Source organism: Pleurodeles waltl, chromosome 12 (assembly GCF_031143425.1).
Source record: "Pleurodeles waltl isolate 20211129_DDA chromosome 12, aPleWal1.hap1.20221129, whole genome shotgun sequence".
In the NCBI taxonomy this organism is placed as follows: domain Eukaryota; kingdom Metazoa; phylum Chordata; class Amphibia; order Caudata; family Salamandridae; genus Pleurodeles; species Pleurodeles waltl.
The window spans coordinates 215790588-215807585 of record NC_090451.1 but is presented as its reverse complement, the minus strand read 5'-3'; the positions used below and the strand labels follow the sequence as shown (position 1 = coordinate 215807585).

The 16998-nt window shown below is 43.2% G+C and overlaps 1 protein-coding gene across 1 annotated transcript in view; it reads right to left on the bottom strand.

Moving 5' to 3' along the window:
• TCF25 (transcription factor 25) overlaps window positions 1-16998 on the bottom strand; it is a 444525-nt gene that overhangs the window by 379213 nt on the left and 48314 nt on the right. Inside the window, exon 3 of the mRNA XM_069216958.1 lies at window positions 7536-7610. Coding sequence (XP_069073059.1) covers window positions 7536-7610 — 75 coding nt within the window. The remainder of the gene's footprint in view (window positions 1-7535; window positions 7611-16998) is intronic.

Genomic DNA, 16998 nt, shown 5'->3' with positions numbered 1-16998 from the left:
TTAAAATGTAGACTTCATTCTGGTTCCGATCTTAATTATAAGGAAGACTACAACATTTATTGGTGATGATGGCGGGGCGGCGAGACAGGTTGGATCAGGCAAACAACTATCAACACTGAATCATCTTAAAGAAATATGCCATTCCTGTCAGACATGCCACTAGAAGAGTTGCAGTAGCAATAAGGGCTGAAGTAATAAAAAGAAAAATCATGGAGCAAATTATCCAAAATAGAATTATTCAGGGTGTTGAGGCCACGCAGTAGTTATCTCCTGTGGTGTTAATGAAGAAAACTGATGGCTCACTGAGGTTTTGTGCTGACCTTTGTATTTTAAACCAAAAAGCAGAACTGGATAATTTTCCACTGCCAAACATTACAGAGTTGATCTTTTTGTTGGCTGGTGGATGGAAAGTATTTGACAAAACTGGATCTTAAAGTGCCTAGCATCAGGTCAAATTGCATCCAGAATCTAAAAATGTGACTGCTTTTATCACTACAGAAGGAATTGTCCAATTTAATACGATGCCATTTGGTTTGTCCTCCTTGGCAAGTGTGTTTCAAAGGCTCATTTCAAATGTATTGTCTGGAGTTAAGAACGTGGTCTACTTTCAGGATGACATTTGATGTTTTTAGGGATAGTATTGATAAGCATAATAACACTCTCTGAGAAGTATTGTCCCGCCTAGCTGGGCTCACACTACCAAAAGAAAATGTAACTTTTTGATGAGAGAGGTTGAATATCTGAGATACCTCATTCCTGCGGAGGGTGCGAGACCAAAAATGAATCTTGTGAATGACATAGTGAATGCAGAGACTCCGGATGATTAAGACAAGCTACGCTCTTTTATGGGGCTAGTGGAATACTATTCAAAGTTTGCCAGAGATTGTGCTGAAGAGTCAGAACCTTTGAGAGAACTATTAAGGAAAGGGAAGAAATTCGATTGGGATGTTGCTCAGAAAGCAGCACTTGAACAGATCAAATATGACATTTTAAAAGCTGACATACTGGTTCTATTTCAATGCAACTTGAAATCTGTACTAACTGTGGATTCCAGTGTGGTGGGGGCATTGGTGTTGTACTTTCCCAGTTGCATAGGTGGGTGGAGAGGACAGTAGCTTTTGCATCTTGTTCATTGACAGAATCTGAAAAGAACGGTAAACATCCTTTATGCCGAATTTTTTATAACGAAGTCCTGGTTAACGAAAGCGGAACAACGCTTTCTTTAACCACGACTTCGTTATTTTGTACCTTAACCACGCATGTCCTGAACAACGAACATGCATGATTAAGGTACAAACAAGGGAGTCGGCTGAGGAGGACGACGCAGATGACAAGGTGACGACTCAGGTAAGTGGGGGGTTTTGGGGAGGGGGTGGGGGGTTCAGGGGGTTTTAGGTTTTGGGGTGGGGTTGGGGGGGTGGGGCGTTTTTGGTTTTGGGGAGTGGGTGGGGGGGGGTCAGGGGGTTTTAGGTTTTGGGGTGGGGGTGGGGCGTTTTTGGTTTTGGGGAGTGGGTGGGGGGTCAGGGGGTTTTAGGTTTTAGCGTGGGGTTGGGGGGTGGGGCGTTTTTGGTTTTGGGGAGTGGGTGGGGGGGTCAGGGGGTTTTAGGTTTTGGGGTGGGGTGAGGGATGTAGGGTGAATGGTGAATGGTGCCTATTGCTAATGATTTCATCAGGAATGCCTTTACAACAAAATATCGTTGTTAAGGCATTCGTGGTAAAATCATTAGTAGTAAAGACGAGGTCGGTGTTCCGACCTCGTTGTTAAGGTTAGTAGTAGTTTAAGATTTGGTGTTCCGTCATATAACCGAAAAGAACTACTCTGTCATTGAGCGGGAGGCATTAATGGCAACATGGGCAACCATTCATTGTCGCACCTTCATTTGGGAAGCTACCATAACATTCAGAACTGAATATAAACTGTTGCTTAAGGTATTGGGTCCTAATGGGATGCAAAATAGTTCAGAATACTTTGCTAGGCTTGCTGTTAAATTGCAGGAATTGCACTGTACCACTGAATTTTTACCAGGGTGGAAGAACAAGTGGCCGACTGCTTGTCAAGGTTGTCAGATAAATCTGCAGAAGAAGGGAACTTGGAAATGGAAGAGGTTGTGGCAGATGTAGCGGTTGTGGTGGAAAATGTGTGAGGAACTGTCAGTGGAAGAATGAACGAAAGCGATTAATGAGGAACTTAATCATGTGATGAAAATTATTAAAGGAGACATATGAAGAGAAAGCACGCATTCCGATGCCATCACACCATATTATAAGATGAGGCAGGAATTGTCTTTGAGTAGTAAACTTACCATGAGGGGTGAAAGGTTTGTACATCCATGTGTGGTAAGAAACAGGTTGATGTGATTGGCACACAAAGGCCACATGGAGAAAAGTTTATTCTTAGGAGCCTGAAAGAGAATTTTCGGTGGCCGATGAAGGATTGTAATGCAAAGCAATGGGTAGAAAGATGTGTAGAATATAAACATTCTGAGAAAAGGTTGACTGTGGGAATGGGCATCAGTGAAGAACAGCAGCATTTGTCAGAGCTGGCTTTGTTTGGGAAAAACTTAGTCTAGAATCTATAGGCCCTTTTGAATTTCTCCCAGAACAAGAAAGGTTTGCTGCAGTTTTAGTGGATACCAGATCATGATAGTTTGAAGTTGTTTTTATGAGAAATGTGAATACAAGATCCACCACTGCCATGCTAGAAGAGATTTTTAGAAGAGAAGGCATACCATCCAAACCTTTCACTGCCAATGGTACTCAGTTCACGTCTTAGGAGATGAGGACTTTTTTGGAAGCTGTGGGTGTGATACACGTGCACCATGCTATATGATCGTCAAGGAAATGGTCAGGTAGAAAGGATAAACCGATTAATTCAAGGGACCAAGGAGTTGGCCAGCAAGGCAGGTTTGAATGTACGCAAATCTGTTAAGGATATGTTGTGGCCATATCATACAACACCCAATGCTGCCATAGGGAAAACTCAATTTGAAATGATGAAATGATGAGGGGTGGGAAGCCAGGCACCAAATTGGTTCCTTCATGGCTTCGTGAAGAGAATGTTGTTATGCAAGATAGGAAAATGGATTGTAATTATAGGGAAGGCAAGACTGTGGTGTGCGATTGGGTACAAAGTAAAACCAGAAGGGGTGAGTTGTGGATTGTCAAAGTTTCAGGGTCCTCACAAAGTGAAAATGGTGGGAAGAATTTGGATGAAGTTGGACAATGATCAGACATGGAACATATGAAGAGTAGCTTTATTTCAGTAGAATGGTGCAGGTATGTCAGAGCTGGAGGGAAAAAAAACAGGTGACTCTTGTCCAGGATGGATGGATGGTGAATCAACTATGGTGACTTTCAAACAAATGCAGCTGGGAGGAGAACTCATGATCTCAGCAATGGTCCTAATACGTGTGCTAATCAGGTGGTGGTAAGGAAGACGTGGTGTCGTAGACCACCAGGTTGGTTAGAATATTATATATGTGAAGAAGTAACTGTGTGTATGTGTCTATTGTGTGCACTTGTGCTTCTTCTATTGTTTCACTCTCCATCCCGTGTTTTATTCGTACTTCTCATCCTTTGGTGTGTGTGTCCTCTTGTGGCGTTCAGTAATGTGAAGGGAAGAGGATGTGTTATATTGTCATGTATGTTTAGCTTTAAGAACATATGAAAGCAGCTTCTCTCATGGTGTCGGAATGTCACTATGTAACAATAACATAAGAGGGTTCTGAGCAGTTGACTATGTGGAAAGGGAAGCTGCCAGTGTCTTGCCTGTCGGGCACTGGATTTTGTATACTTGAATAAACTGTACGAGTAAGTGTATTTATCATTCTGGTTCCAGTCCTAATTCTAAGACTACAACAGAGGTGCATACGAATAACACAGGCGATTGAGTGTACCATACCAACACTATTTAACATTTCCTGCCAAAGACTCCCAACCAGACGAGTGGTCAGTACAACACGAAAAACTGGAGTTAAAGAGAAACTGTTCTGGCCTTTTCCTTTTAAGCTAAAGGTTCACAAGTTTAGGATTTCTAGCCATAGGTGGTTAACTGGTCCACTGCTCAGCAACAGATCCTCCCCTTCCAAGAAGAGGCTATGGTGCTGCTGTGTTAAGGTCTGGTAAGTCACACAGTGGGGATAAAATAGACAGTCTGGCATAATCAAAATGAAACAGGACATTGGACTCCTGATCCTTTGAATCACTAGGACAGTCAGAAGTTGTGAGAGGGAACCTATAGTGGGAAATGAACAAATAATCCTTCTGCTAGGAAAATATCTTGAAGGACACAGTTGCAGATAAGTTTGAGACACCAAAATATTCTAGGGAGTCATTACGCCCAACAGGCTCAGTACTGACCTAGCTGACAGTACAGGGTCTTCAGACATTTTAGAAATCTTCAGAAAGTCAATATTCTTTCACAGTATTTAGTTAGCACTGCCTCTGTACATCCATCATCTGGGTAGGGATCACATAGAACTTGATCTCAAAAAAGGAAAACCCCAAACTAAACAAATGGATGATTTTACATTAAAGGTGCTCTAATGCAAATTGTGATCAGCCAGTCATCTAAGTATGGCTGAACATAGATCCCTCACCTAAGAAGGTTAATTCCACCACAGTCATGCTAACTGTGAACACTCCTGGGTGGATCAAAGTCCGAAACAGAGGACTGTAAGCAGATGGACCATGCACCCTTCTGTACATTTTAGATACTTCTGCTATTACACTTGAAATTCCTGGAGAAACTATTTCAAATGTCTTTCTTTCATTAAGAATTTACTGAAGACATCAATTTAATATAAGGTAGAAGCATTTTCCTTTCTTGGGGGAGGAGGAGGAATCAGCTATTAGCTCTGGTAGCAGTCGTTACCTCCTAATTCCTCTCTGCGATGTGACCATAGTTTATGGCCTGCTTCTACAAAAGAAACTATATCGCCTTCATAAAGATGTTAGAGCAGAGTTGTGGTGGGGGAGTTGTGGCAGAAAGTTCTGGATGGTTACCAGTCTACTGTCAAACAGAAAGGAACACCGAACTTGATAATCTGTAGTATCACTGTTACGAAGAAATAGGATTCCATCTCGCAACAAAGGATGGCACTTTTCCCCCCTACAGGTAAATTGTGTTCCTGATTTTGTCCAGGATGCAGTTTTGGATCTGGGGGCAAAAGGTGGAGGAGAAATGCAGTCACTGACAGCTTCTGCCTACTCCCCTGCCCCTTTAAGGGAGAGAAAGAGAGAGAAAAAAGAGGGAAAGAAAGAGCAAGAGTGAAAGAAAGAGCACAAGCAAAAGAAAAAAAAGAAAGAAGAGAGAGAAAAAGAAATAGAGAAAAGAGAAACAAATAGAGAAGAGCAAGGAAAAAGAAAGAGAAAGGAAAAAGGAGAAAAGAGGGAGAAAGAAAAAATGAAAGAACAAAAGAGAAAGAACAAACGAAAGAAAGAACAAAAGGAAAGAAGGTAAGAAACAAAGAAAGAAAAAGACATAAGAGAAAGAAAGAGAAAGAAAGACCCAAAACATTTCCAAAAATGTTGATGAAATTTTCAAGCAGGAGAGGTCAATCTCAGAGCTCTCAAAAAGCATATTATGCTTGTCTGTAGAATCCTTTCTCTCTCCTGGTGTATCTCCTCAGCATGATGACTGCACATCTGGCCAGCGTGAGACCATCCAACAAGGCCCAGCCAGGTTACCATGGCTTTAGCTACAACTTCCCAGCTTTTTTGGAGGCAAAGAAGTGGGTCTCTCAGAAACTCATGGAGGATTGAAAAATAATGTCTAGCCAACTGCCACAGAACGTCCGAGGACAGTGGCATTGTAAGTAAGATAGGAGCGGGATAGGACAAACTCTCTAACACTAGTACTTCTCTGCTTGCACCTTGATTCTCTGTTGGAAGTAAAAGGAGCCAGGAGGCAGTGGAGGAAAAGCATAATTTTTCTGATTCTCTAAGAACATTTGAACTACAAGAATTTTAGTGAGGGATGAACAAAAAAGTACTTCAAGCCAAAGGGATAGATGTGTTTCCTCACTGATTGTCTGATGACAGATAAGGGAAGAATTATGGCAGACTCTTCAAATCATCTCCAATAATACCTCATAAAAATACAAACTGGACTCACTTTGCTGCTCTTCTGAATGTATTTTCAGGCCTAAGTTTGCAAAGCAAAAATAAAGCTACCCAAAGACGTCTGTTGTGTTGTTGTTTTTTTTGTAATCACTGATGAAAATTAGGATTATTGTTCTAATGTAGGGTCATCCGGATTGAGGATGTCTTCCTCAGCGAGCTAGCTCCATCAGAGTTTTATACAACTAAGAACAGCCTGCATCTAAATGAAAAGGTAGGGAGAGGATCTCCACTTCACTTTCATTAATCTCATTCATACACAGATACTGATTCAGAAAGACTCCATTATCATCTGACCCAAAATGATCATGGAATACTAATCAGCAAAGCTTATCCTTCCTCAGTTTCAATTTTTTCTTGAAGAGCTAACTTTTAGATGTCTTCTTTGCATTTTATTAACTTTAAGATGGGCCACAGGAGTTTGTCTCGTTCCCGGGGACAATAGTTAATGGTGCTGGACTCGAGCTTAGCACCATCAGAGACAAAACAGCTGGCAGATGCGGGTTAGTACCTGCTGGAAGGGATGAACCTTTTGAAGGCGGTACCTAGAGAAGGACAGCTAAATTAGATTTGTATTATTATCAGAGCAAGAAGAATCCGAGTGCTGCTCATTGGACTTACCCCTGTGCTGTTCCCATTTTGCTCATGACAGAACAAGGAGGAAGGAGGAAGGGAAGAACATTTGTGATTTTGGTGGTATTTCCTAGTGGTAACGGTATCTTTCCCTCACTGGGGAACACCCAGGAGTACCTGAGTAATGTTAAAATGTGTTTCCCTCCCTCGCTCTTAAATCGCTTTGAGATGCATGAAGAGCAGACTATAGTGCTTTCTTCACATTTGCTGCAACAAATACTAAATGCAGGGCAATTTCTGATATCTGAAGGATGCAGTCTGAAAAAAAGCTTCATTGGGGACATTTTTTGAAAAATAAGTGAAAATATCTGAAAACCATTAAATCAGTGTAAATCTCCAAATAGTGCAGCTGCAAGGTACTGAAAAATATGAATTGACAGCACGACCATTTGTGGCACTTTTGCAGATTTGCTTTATCACAGATCCACTGCTGGCACTGCACACTGCAGTGTAAGAACTAAAATTGCTACAAAACTTTCGAATCCAGGTCGATGCCTGAAAATAAGGTCACATGAGAAACTGATGGGAAGCAGCATCTATTTAAGATCTTAGTGCATGATTATTTTGCTATACAAGACAAGAATCGGAATAGTTGCAAATACAGACTTACAAACTGGACTATGACATCAGTGAACTTCACAAGAACACATGAAAAAGGAAGCACTTGAGAAGGATGTATTTTGAAAAAACTGTTCTAGAGTTCATGCTTTACGTTTGAGGAAAAGTAGGCAAAAGCAAAACATATCTATATGATATAAATAAATATTTGTGCCTTAACATACCTGTGTTTCTTCTGGTGAGCTTTTCTTAGCTTTTCTTTTCTTCTTTTTCTTTTTTGGTTTATTATTCGAGCTGGGCTGCACAAAAGAAAGTAAAAGTAAATTTCAGTTGTTAAAAAATAGCTAAAAAGCCTTACATGTCTGTCATTCATCCATTACAAACAAATCCCAGTTTAAGTTCAAAAGCGCTTTGATAAAAATTGCACCATCTTTTCTCAAATTTATAATTTATATTGCAAAGACTCTGTTTGTTTGCTGCTGTTTGATTCTTAAACTATAAACTCCAAATATTACATTTTCAAGCTTGTTTTCTGCTGAATGGTCTTCTTCCCATTATGGCACTGATAATCACTTTACTAAAGATATGCATTACTTGTCAGCTAGAAAGAGAAAACACATGTTGTGGCTAAGAAACCATAGTCTTATCAAATGGAAAATTCAATCTACCAGTTAGAATCGTGGCTGACCGTAGCGAGGCTGATCGTGTAATACTTCCTCCATATCATCCACTCGAAGTATCACACTTAAGCAGCCCTAATAAGCTGGAAACCAGTATGAGCCCGACTTATTAGGTACAGAGACTATAATAATATATAAGATGCTAACGAAACAAGACTGTGGAACTGATCAAGAAAATCCAGTAAAGATTCAAGAAGGCTTATTAGCCAACAGATGCTAAAAAAGAAGCAAAGCATCATCGTCTGGCTCCTGTTCATGGAAAATCTGCACACCTTTCTGTATAAATTCAAATCTTTTGATATAGACGACATGAGAAACCCGAAGAACATCTCTCATGCTGCCTGTCCATTTCCGTATTTGCTTGAAATTTATTACCTAGGCCTTTTAGCAGTGAATGTCTTCAGGTACTTACCCCAGAAACACCAATTTAATTATCATAGTAGCAAACCCAAAGAAAAGCAAGACGGCTCAAGCATGATATATATATATATATATATATATATATATATATATATATATATATATATATATATATATATATATATATATATATATATATATATATATATATATATATATATATATATATATATATTCTATATACTGGGGCTCCACTTTGCAATACCTTGTTGATTATAAGTTCAATAGCCGTGAAGAACATTTTACTTTCCTTTAGTAACTTCTTTTCTGGTAGACTCTACCTAACCTCGGATTCCTTAACTTGTGAACTTCCCCAGGCACCAGACTTTATCTGGAAGGTTTTCATCGGAACTCCTTGGAGCACTGGTAGGTGGCACTATCGGGCTCTGCATCTGATCTGACTCGCCCTGGATGTGACATCAGGGCCACTATATCAACATCACCTCTGTGTGCTGATGTCAGTTTCTTTCTATGTGCACTGTTTGGTGCGGATCCCATAAAAATCAGAATATGCCAGTGTGGACATAGGCAGCAGCCAAGAAAGCCACCAGGTGGATGGACAGGCTAACGCTGGAAACTTCACTCTGGCGGGGAACCAGTCTTCCGCGGGTGGTGGCCCTAAAGGGTTTTTCTGCATGGGATACTATAGGGATTCAACTTTGGGAGATGTTTTGACCAAAAGGATATTGAAATCTTTCTAGGAGCTGCAGGAGGAGTATGCTCTCCATTGTACGCAGTATTTTCGATATCTGCAACTTCGTCATGCGCTAGTGCCAGTGTTCCGGGCTACCCGGAAATCCCGGAGATCTTACCATCGGAGGCTAAGCTCCTCCTAACAAACATTAAAGGACACAAATTATTTCAGACTTTCAAGATGCTGTTAAGGAACATGCCGGACCGAATGGTGCCCGTATGCAGGAGAGGGAACTAGGAGAGTTCGAAGCTGATGACTGGCGAGAGGCATTAGAGGCACCCAAGGAGGCAATTATAGCCTCACAATTTCGACATATACAATTTAAACTGCTCCACCGCACATATTACACCAGAGCTCGGGTCCATCGTATGGGTCGCATCCTGGAGGATGGATGCTTATGATGTGGAAGTGCTTCCAGGGTCTTGGCACACACATTTTGGCACTGCCTTCACCTCTCTCTCTTTTTTTGGGGGGGGGGCCCTGAGGAGGTATTGGGATGGGGTGTCCTGAGAGACCCTATACTCGTGCTCTTACATGTCACAAATGAGCTTGGGGCACGCAACACCAAAGGGCACTCTTAGGGATGGGCCTCATAATTGCCCAAAGGGATATTGAGAAGGCCTGTAAGGATGTGGGTGCCCCCTCGGTAAAAGGGATGTGCTAAGGATATGGACTGGTGCATGGGGCTGGAACAACCCATATATGAGGCAAGAGGGATGTACCAAGAAGCACTGTAAGATATGGAAGGGCTGGGTGGAGGCAAGGAGAATATATGTGGAGTAATGCCCGGACAAACCATGGGAAATATAAGGCCTGGGTGTGACACATGGGGTATCAGAAGAAGTAGGCATCAAGGTATTGGGATGGTGGAAAATTGTGCTATGGACCTGATGATTTTGTTATTTTTTGCCTTTGGGATATGTGCAATCAAAATACTGATTTGTACTGCTACTATGCCCTTTGCCAAGTATTATGAATGTAATGTGCGATGCTGCTCCACTATGTTTGGGGGGAAAATTTAATAAAAAGTTAATTAAAAACACAAAAGAATAGGCCAGTATGCCTATCTCTAAAACTGTAATCTTATTAATGAAGTGTACGAGTCCTTTCCACTGAATGGGGAGGAGGGTGGGTCATGAGGAATCAGAGGTTAGGTAGAGTCTCTAGCAGAAAAGGGGTTACCAAAGGAAAGTAACATTTTTTCTGATAGACTTTTAACCGCAGATTCCTCACTTTTTATAACTAGATAACCAAAACAGTACCTCCTCAGGTTGTGGGTCTGTGGATTGGCTCAGACCAGGAAATCCTGCAGGATAGCTTGAGTGATGTGTCTGTCCCACTGGACCTGGCTGTTCAGTAATAGTGCTTTGCGAAAGTATGGAGGGATGCCCATGTAGCAACTTTGTACATGTCCAAAACTGGGATGCTGTGCACGGTGGTAACAGCCTTTGCTCTGGTGGAATGAGCATGCAAGTCTTCTCAGGGATGTTTCTTGGCCGGCCAATAACAGATCTTTATGCTCAAGACAATCTACCGGGAAATGGTTATCTTTGCTACTGATTTCCCGTTTAGGCACCAGAGAAGGCCGCAAAAGTTTGATCATCCCATCAATGATCTCTGGTAAAATGGATGTATCAGCTGAGGGCAATCTTTGGATTCAAAGGGTGGAGTGGTTTATTCTTCTTGGAGGGATGAGGTGCAGCATAAGAAGTCCCCAAGGTGATGCGTTGCCCTATGTAGAAAGGTAGGACTACCCTTGGCAACAAAAAGCCGCTTTTGTCCTAAGGACCAGTTTGTCCTGGAAATAAGATGTGAATGGCTGCTGGACAAGGCCTGGAGCCCACTCATTTGTCGAGCAGAAGTGACAGCAATGAAGAACTCTGTTTTAATGGTTAAAAGGCATAGACAGCAGCAGTGCATCATTTTAAAGGGAGTGCACATCAAGCAAGTGAGAACCAAATTGAGGTCCCACTGCGGCATTACAAAAGGTGTTGGAGAGAATATATGTATTGGCCCCTCTAAAAACACATCACATATTTCGGAGAGAGGTGGCTGAACTGGCAAGCACAGGAAAGCCAAAGGCAGAAAGCTAACCCTTAACTGTTGCCATATCAAAGCCTTGCTGGGCTGGGGGAAACAAAATAATAAAATGTCAGACGACTAACTGTAAAGGTTAAATGCCATGGGGCCAACCACACAACACACCTAATCCCAGCGTCCTGCATACTCAGTTTTAGTGGAAGGACATCTGGCTGCCAGGATGACACCAACTAATTTGGAAGATGATCAAAGCCCTCAACTGTTGCTGGTCAATCTTGACACATGGAAGTGCAGCTTGTGCAAGCTCAGATGCAGGACCCAGTGACCTGCTGTGGCAAAGGGATTGGGGGACCCAACTCGGTAGCCGAATCGGAGGACATATGCACATGACCAGGAGTTCAAAGCACCACACTCTCCTCTCTCACTAGGATGACTTAAGTCTGGTCTTTCTCTTACCTTTTCTCTACCTTGTAAAGGCGTACAGGAGTCTCAAGTCCCAGTCTAGGCAGGAGTCTCTGAGGGAGAACCTCCTAAGCAATTTCAGACATGTAGACACTGCATGTCTGATCTGGCCAGGGGTCTCCCCATTGTTGGAAAATACCCTGAGCCACCTTCAAGTTTAAATGCCATTTGTGATTCGCTGGGCAATGTCAGCTGAATTTGTCTTCCTAGAAGTTAAGGATCCTGCCTGGTGCTGGGTGATCAGGGACATGCCCTGAGTGTCAGCCACTTCCACAGAGATGTAGTCTCCTGGCACAGAACCCAAGACAACATGCAACCCTGTTTGTTGCAGTACCAGATGGTAGTCATGCCATCTGTGAAAACCAGCAACCGTTCTCCCCTTATGGTTAGAAGGAACACAGTCAATGCTAAGAAATAATCCGCAATTCCAACAAGTTGATGTGGAGACAGGTCTCTGCCGGAAACCAGAGTCCTTAACCTTTCTCAGATGATCTCCCTACACCAGCAATGATGCATCAGTCACAATCCTTAGTTCTAGATGGGGTAGGATGAGTCATTTGCCATCAATCCAACTGCGGTCAAACTGCCACCACTGCAGGACTTTTACAGTCTCCTCAGACACCTGGATGGAATCTGAATGTCTCCTTTAGTGCAGAGCCCACTGAGACTTAAAATTCCTCTGCAGAGCCCACATGTGCTACATAGCATGGTCCACAAGCAGAATGCAGAAGACCCAGGTCAAAGATTGAGATCATAGCCTGAACGTCCTGGACTCACTTGAGGTGGAGGAAAGGTTCAGAAAACACCTTATCCAGGATAGCTGAAGTGAAGAACAGCCATTGAGTAGAAGTCAGGTGTCACTTTGGCAAGATGATGTAAAAGCCTAGTGATGTCAACAAGTAACCTGTCGTTTGGAGGTGGTCTATGATTGTTTGAGGAGAGTCCACCTTCAGCAATCAGTAGTCAAGGTATGGGAAAACTGATATCCCAAATCTCAAGAGATGGGCTGCACCCATCACACTTCTGTGAATATCTGCAGTGCACTGGAAAGGACAAAGGGGGGCACTGAGAACAGAAAGCCTGTGCAACTGCAGGATGGGGATGTAGCAATAAGCATCCCGCAGATCCAATGCCACCATTCAGTCTTCTGGATTTAGGGAAGACAGATAGATCTTGAGCCAGAGTAAGCATTTTGAACTTGCCCTTCCAAAGGAAGAAGTTAAGAGGGCAAAAATCTAGGATAGGGAGAAGGCCTCCATCTTTTTTTGGCACCAGGAAATAACAGGAGTAACAGCCAATCCCAATCTCTGATGTCGGTAGCCTATCTATTCCTTCCTTGGACTTCTCCTTGGAATATGGACAAGTGGTCCTGCAGAAGCGGGTGGGGCGTGGGTGCCATATCTGGTAGATATGACAGAAGGGTAGGATGTAACTATGTACCACAATTTGGAGCCCCCATTTCTTGGAGATGATGCTCCTCCATCTGGGAGGTGAACAGTGTTCCAAACTCCAATTAAGTGCTTATGTACTGCAGAGGGTGGCCCAAGTGGCTATACGGTACCTGCTGATGGGAGAGGGAGGAGCTTGAGGTTTGGGTAGCTTGTTGCCCCTAGATGGCCTGCTCCCCTACTTCTAAGTCGAAAAGACTGGGAGATGTGTTGCTGAGGCATGTTGAAGGGACTGCTGCACAGGCAGAGCCAGCCAAAGAGAGCACGCAGTGTTTTTACTGTTGTTGGAACATTCAAAAAACAAGTCTGCCTTGTTTCTAAACAGACCAACCCCATCAAAGGTACAAACAAAGGTTTTGTTTTGTTGGACTAGGACAGCAAGGGATACTTTAGAAAAGCAGTATGTATTGTTGCTATCACAATGCTTCATAAACAATATACCTCAATACAAGGCGCTTCATGGGCAGCGAACAGACAAAACAAAGCACTATCAGTGAGATTGCATTTTACTAAGAAGCAGTTTTTGCATTTCAGTGATATCAGTTTGTCTTAGTCTGGCTACTGAATCTCTAAATACCTTTGACATGGGCAAACAAGAACATTTTTTGATTCCTTTCCCATGATCTAGCAGTACAGGCTGGGTTTTATTTTTTGCCAATGTTTCAATCCTTTGATAAATGAATCTACTTGGGTCTTCCTCAGGAAAGCCGGATAGGAGTCGCCGTGCATCACAGAAATGACAATATGTCACTTTTATGTGTGTGTTGTAACATAATACCTACTTAACTTATCAATGTAGGTATCTGTATCTCACCCAGTCTTAAGGAGGTACACCTATCTTGGCCACTCATCTATAGGTCGCCTCCAAGCCGCCTGTGCCTGTCATTTCATCACAATCAGATGCAAGTCAAAGTAAATGAAACAAGCATTTGCACTGTAATAGGTCTTGCATTTGCTTGAGTTAGAGCTATTGGCATTGTAAATTCATAACTGGATGTTTTTGCCACATAAATTGGTCAACCCTGCCTTATAATTTCGTCTTTTCATGCCAGACAATTCCAGTGGCCCTGCATATAACTAAATCACTTCCATTTACCTTCTTCCTTTATCTGCAGCACAAAAAAATGAAAAAGTTGCCATTTAGCATCCTAATTTAAATCTGCCATGCTAATTCCAATGCTTTCACCACCCCACCATCAGAGCTGCTGGCTGGCTAACACAATTCCCCCAAAAAAGACACCTGACAGCCACAGAAGAGAAATAACCTAGAAGGGTCTCCCAAACATTTCAAGAGTGTTCAAACAGTCATAGTGTAATAAAGATGCTACTTTGGCATGAATTATGGTCATAATATATTAACCCCTTCGATGCCGTGGATGTAACGGTTCCGTCCTCGGCTGCAGCGCTGCTGTGTCGAGGATGTAACAGTTAAGTCCTGCACCCGGCCCAACAGGGGAGCGCCACCCACCCCCCACCCTGGGAAGGGATGACAGGGGAAGCGCATCCCCTGCCAACCCCGGACCTCTTCCCCCAATTGACATCTGATGATGTCAGAGCGTGATCATGTGCTGACCTCATCAGAGGTCACCCCTGACGGGCTGGAAGCATGGCTTCTAGCACGTCCAAGAGAGAAACCAATTAGTTTTATCTCAGGACGGGGAAAGATGAAGTCGGTGAGGCATTAAAAGGAAAGGAAAGGCTTTTCCTTTTCATGTCTCTCCAAGCATAGCACAGCCATCGTGCTGCAGGAATGCCCACAGGGCACCAGGCAGTTTTTTTTTACTTTGGTAAACAAAGAAGGGGATTGGCCCCTTAGGCAAGGGTCGCTCCTCCAGGGGTGGGGGAGGCATATTAGATTAAACCATTTCTGCCCCCTCTGGGGCAGATCGGCCTATTTTTATTAGGCCCTTCTGCCTCGAAGGGGGCAGAAACCACTTAGGCCAGTGGTTCCCAACCTTTTGACTTCTGTGGAGCCCCACTTTATCATTACTGGAACCCACGGACCTCCACAGAATCAACAACGGACTCCCCCCTCCCCCACATATGAGTCATTACCGAAAGCTGGGGTCCTAATCTGTTAATATTATTTAATATTCTAAGCATTCGTGGATCACCTGAGGAGGCTTTGCGGATCCCTTGGGGTCTCTGGACTACAGGTTGGGAACCAGTGACTTAGGCACCAGGGATCGTGTGTGTGTGTATTGTTTGGTGGGTGGCCCCTTGGGCAAGGGTCACTTCCCGTGGGGGCACATTACGGATGGCCATGTCAACCTATTTCTGTAAGGCCCTTCTGCCCCAAATGTGGGGGGGTGAAAGGACACCAGGGAAGATTTTTTTTTTTTTTTTTTTTTAAAGGGGGTCGGGTATGGCCATACCCCACCCCCCCCCCCCCAACTGAATGGGGACAAAGTTGTCGTGCCCACCAGTGGGCAGATGGGGTAATTACCCCCGATCCACTCCAGGGGGAGGTGGGTGGGGCAGGGAATAAAAATTTTAAAAAAATAGAGGACTGGGGGCTTCCAACCACTATGGACATGGTTATGCCCCCCACCCCAACTGAAGGGGTAACAGTCTTTCAACCCCCGCAAACTAAAGAATCTTATCCCAACAGCAAGCAAGAGCACATTTGATTATTTTGGGTTTAGATTTTACATTGGGCCAAGAGAGATTGGCAAACTCTCAATATCGTCCCACTTAAAGAGTGGTGAGCAGCTGCACTCTTTGGACTTTGGGACGCTGCCACCTAGAAAATCTACCAGTCCTAGACACATCTTGAAACTAAACATCTGGGTGAGTCTACGGTGGTGTGCTTCAGATGCAACCCACACCATTTCCTTACCCACAATGCCCTGCAAACCTCCAACTTTACTTGAAATCACGCATTTTCCCTACATTTTTGCGATGGAACCTTCCAGAATCTGCAGGAATCCACAAAATTCTTACCACCCAGCATTGTTGCATCTATACCGATAAAAATTCTGCCCCACTTGTCAGCCTAAATTTTTTTTTTTTCCAAACTGCCCTTTTGGACCCTCTTTGTTTCCCTCCAAATTTCAACTTGTTTTTGGCTCTTCCCTGTCACAGGCACTTGGCCCACCTACACAAGTGAGGTATCATTTTTGTTGGGAGACCAAGGGAAACGTTGGTTGGTAGGAAATTTGTGCCAGTGCGGTAATCCCACACAAAAATGTGATTCACCTCAGATTCCTGAACTTTGCAGCACCAAAATGTGAGGAAAATGTGTTTTTTTGGCCACATTTTGAGGTTTGCAAAGGATTCTGGGTAATAGAAACCGGCCAGAGCCCCACTAGTCACCCCATCCTGGATGCCCCTAGGTGTCTAATTTTCAAATATGGAAAGGTTTGCTAGGTTTCCCTAGGTGCTGGATGAGCTATAGAGCAAAATCCACAGTTAGGCACTTCGCAAAAAACGCGTTAGTGGTCATTAGAAAAATCTGATGTGTCCACGTTGTGTTTTGGGGCCTTTCCTGTAGGCCTACCCACACAAGTGAGGTTCCATTTTTATCGGGAGACTCGAGGGAATGCTGGGTGGAAGGAATTTTGTGGTTCCTATCAGATTCCAGAACTATGCAGCACCAAAATAGAAGGGAAACATGTTTTTTTAAACACATTTTGAGGTTTGCGAAGGATTCTGGGTGCCAGACCCTGGTGAGACCCCACAAGTCACCCCATTCTGAACTCCTCTAGGTGTATAGTTTTAAAAAATGAACAGTTTGCTAGGTTTCCCTAGGTGCCGATTGAGTTAGAGGCCAAACTCACAGCAAGGCACTTTGCAAAAAAATAAAAAAAAGTTTTCAATTTAAAAATGTGATGTGTCCATGTTGCGTTTCCATAGGTGCTGGATGAGCTATAGGGTTTTCCCAAACATGTGAGCTACCATTTTTATCTGGAGACTTGGAGGAACAAAGAATAGAAGAACAAGT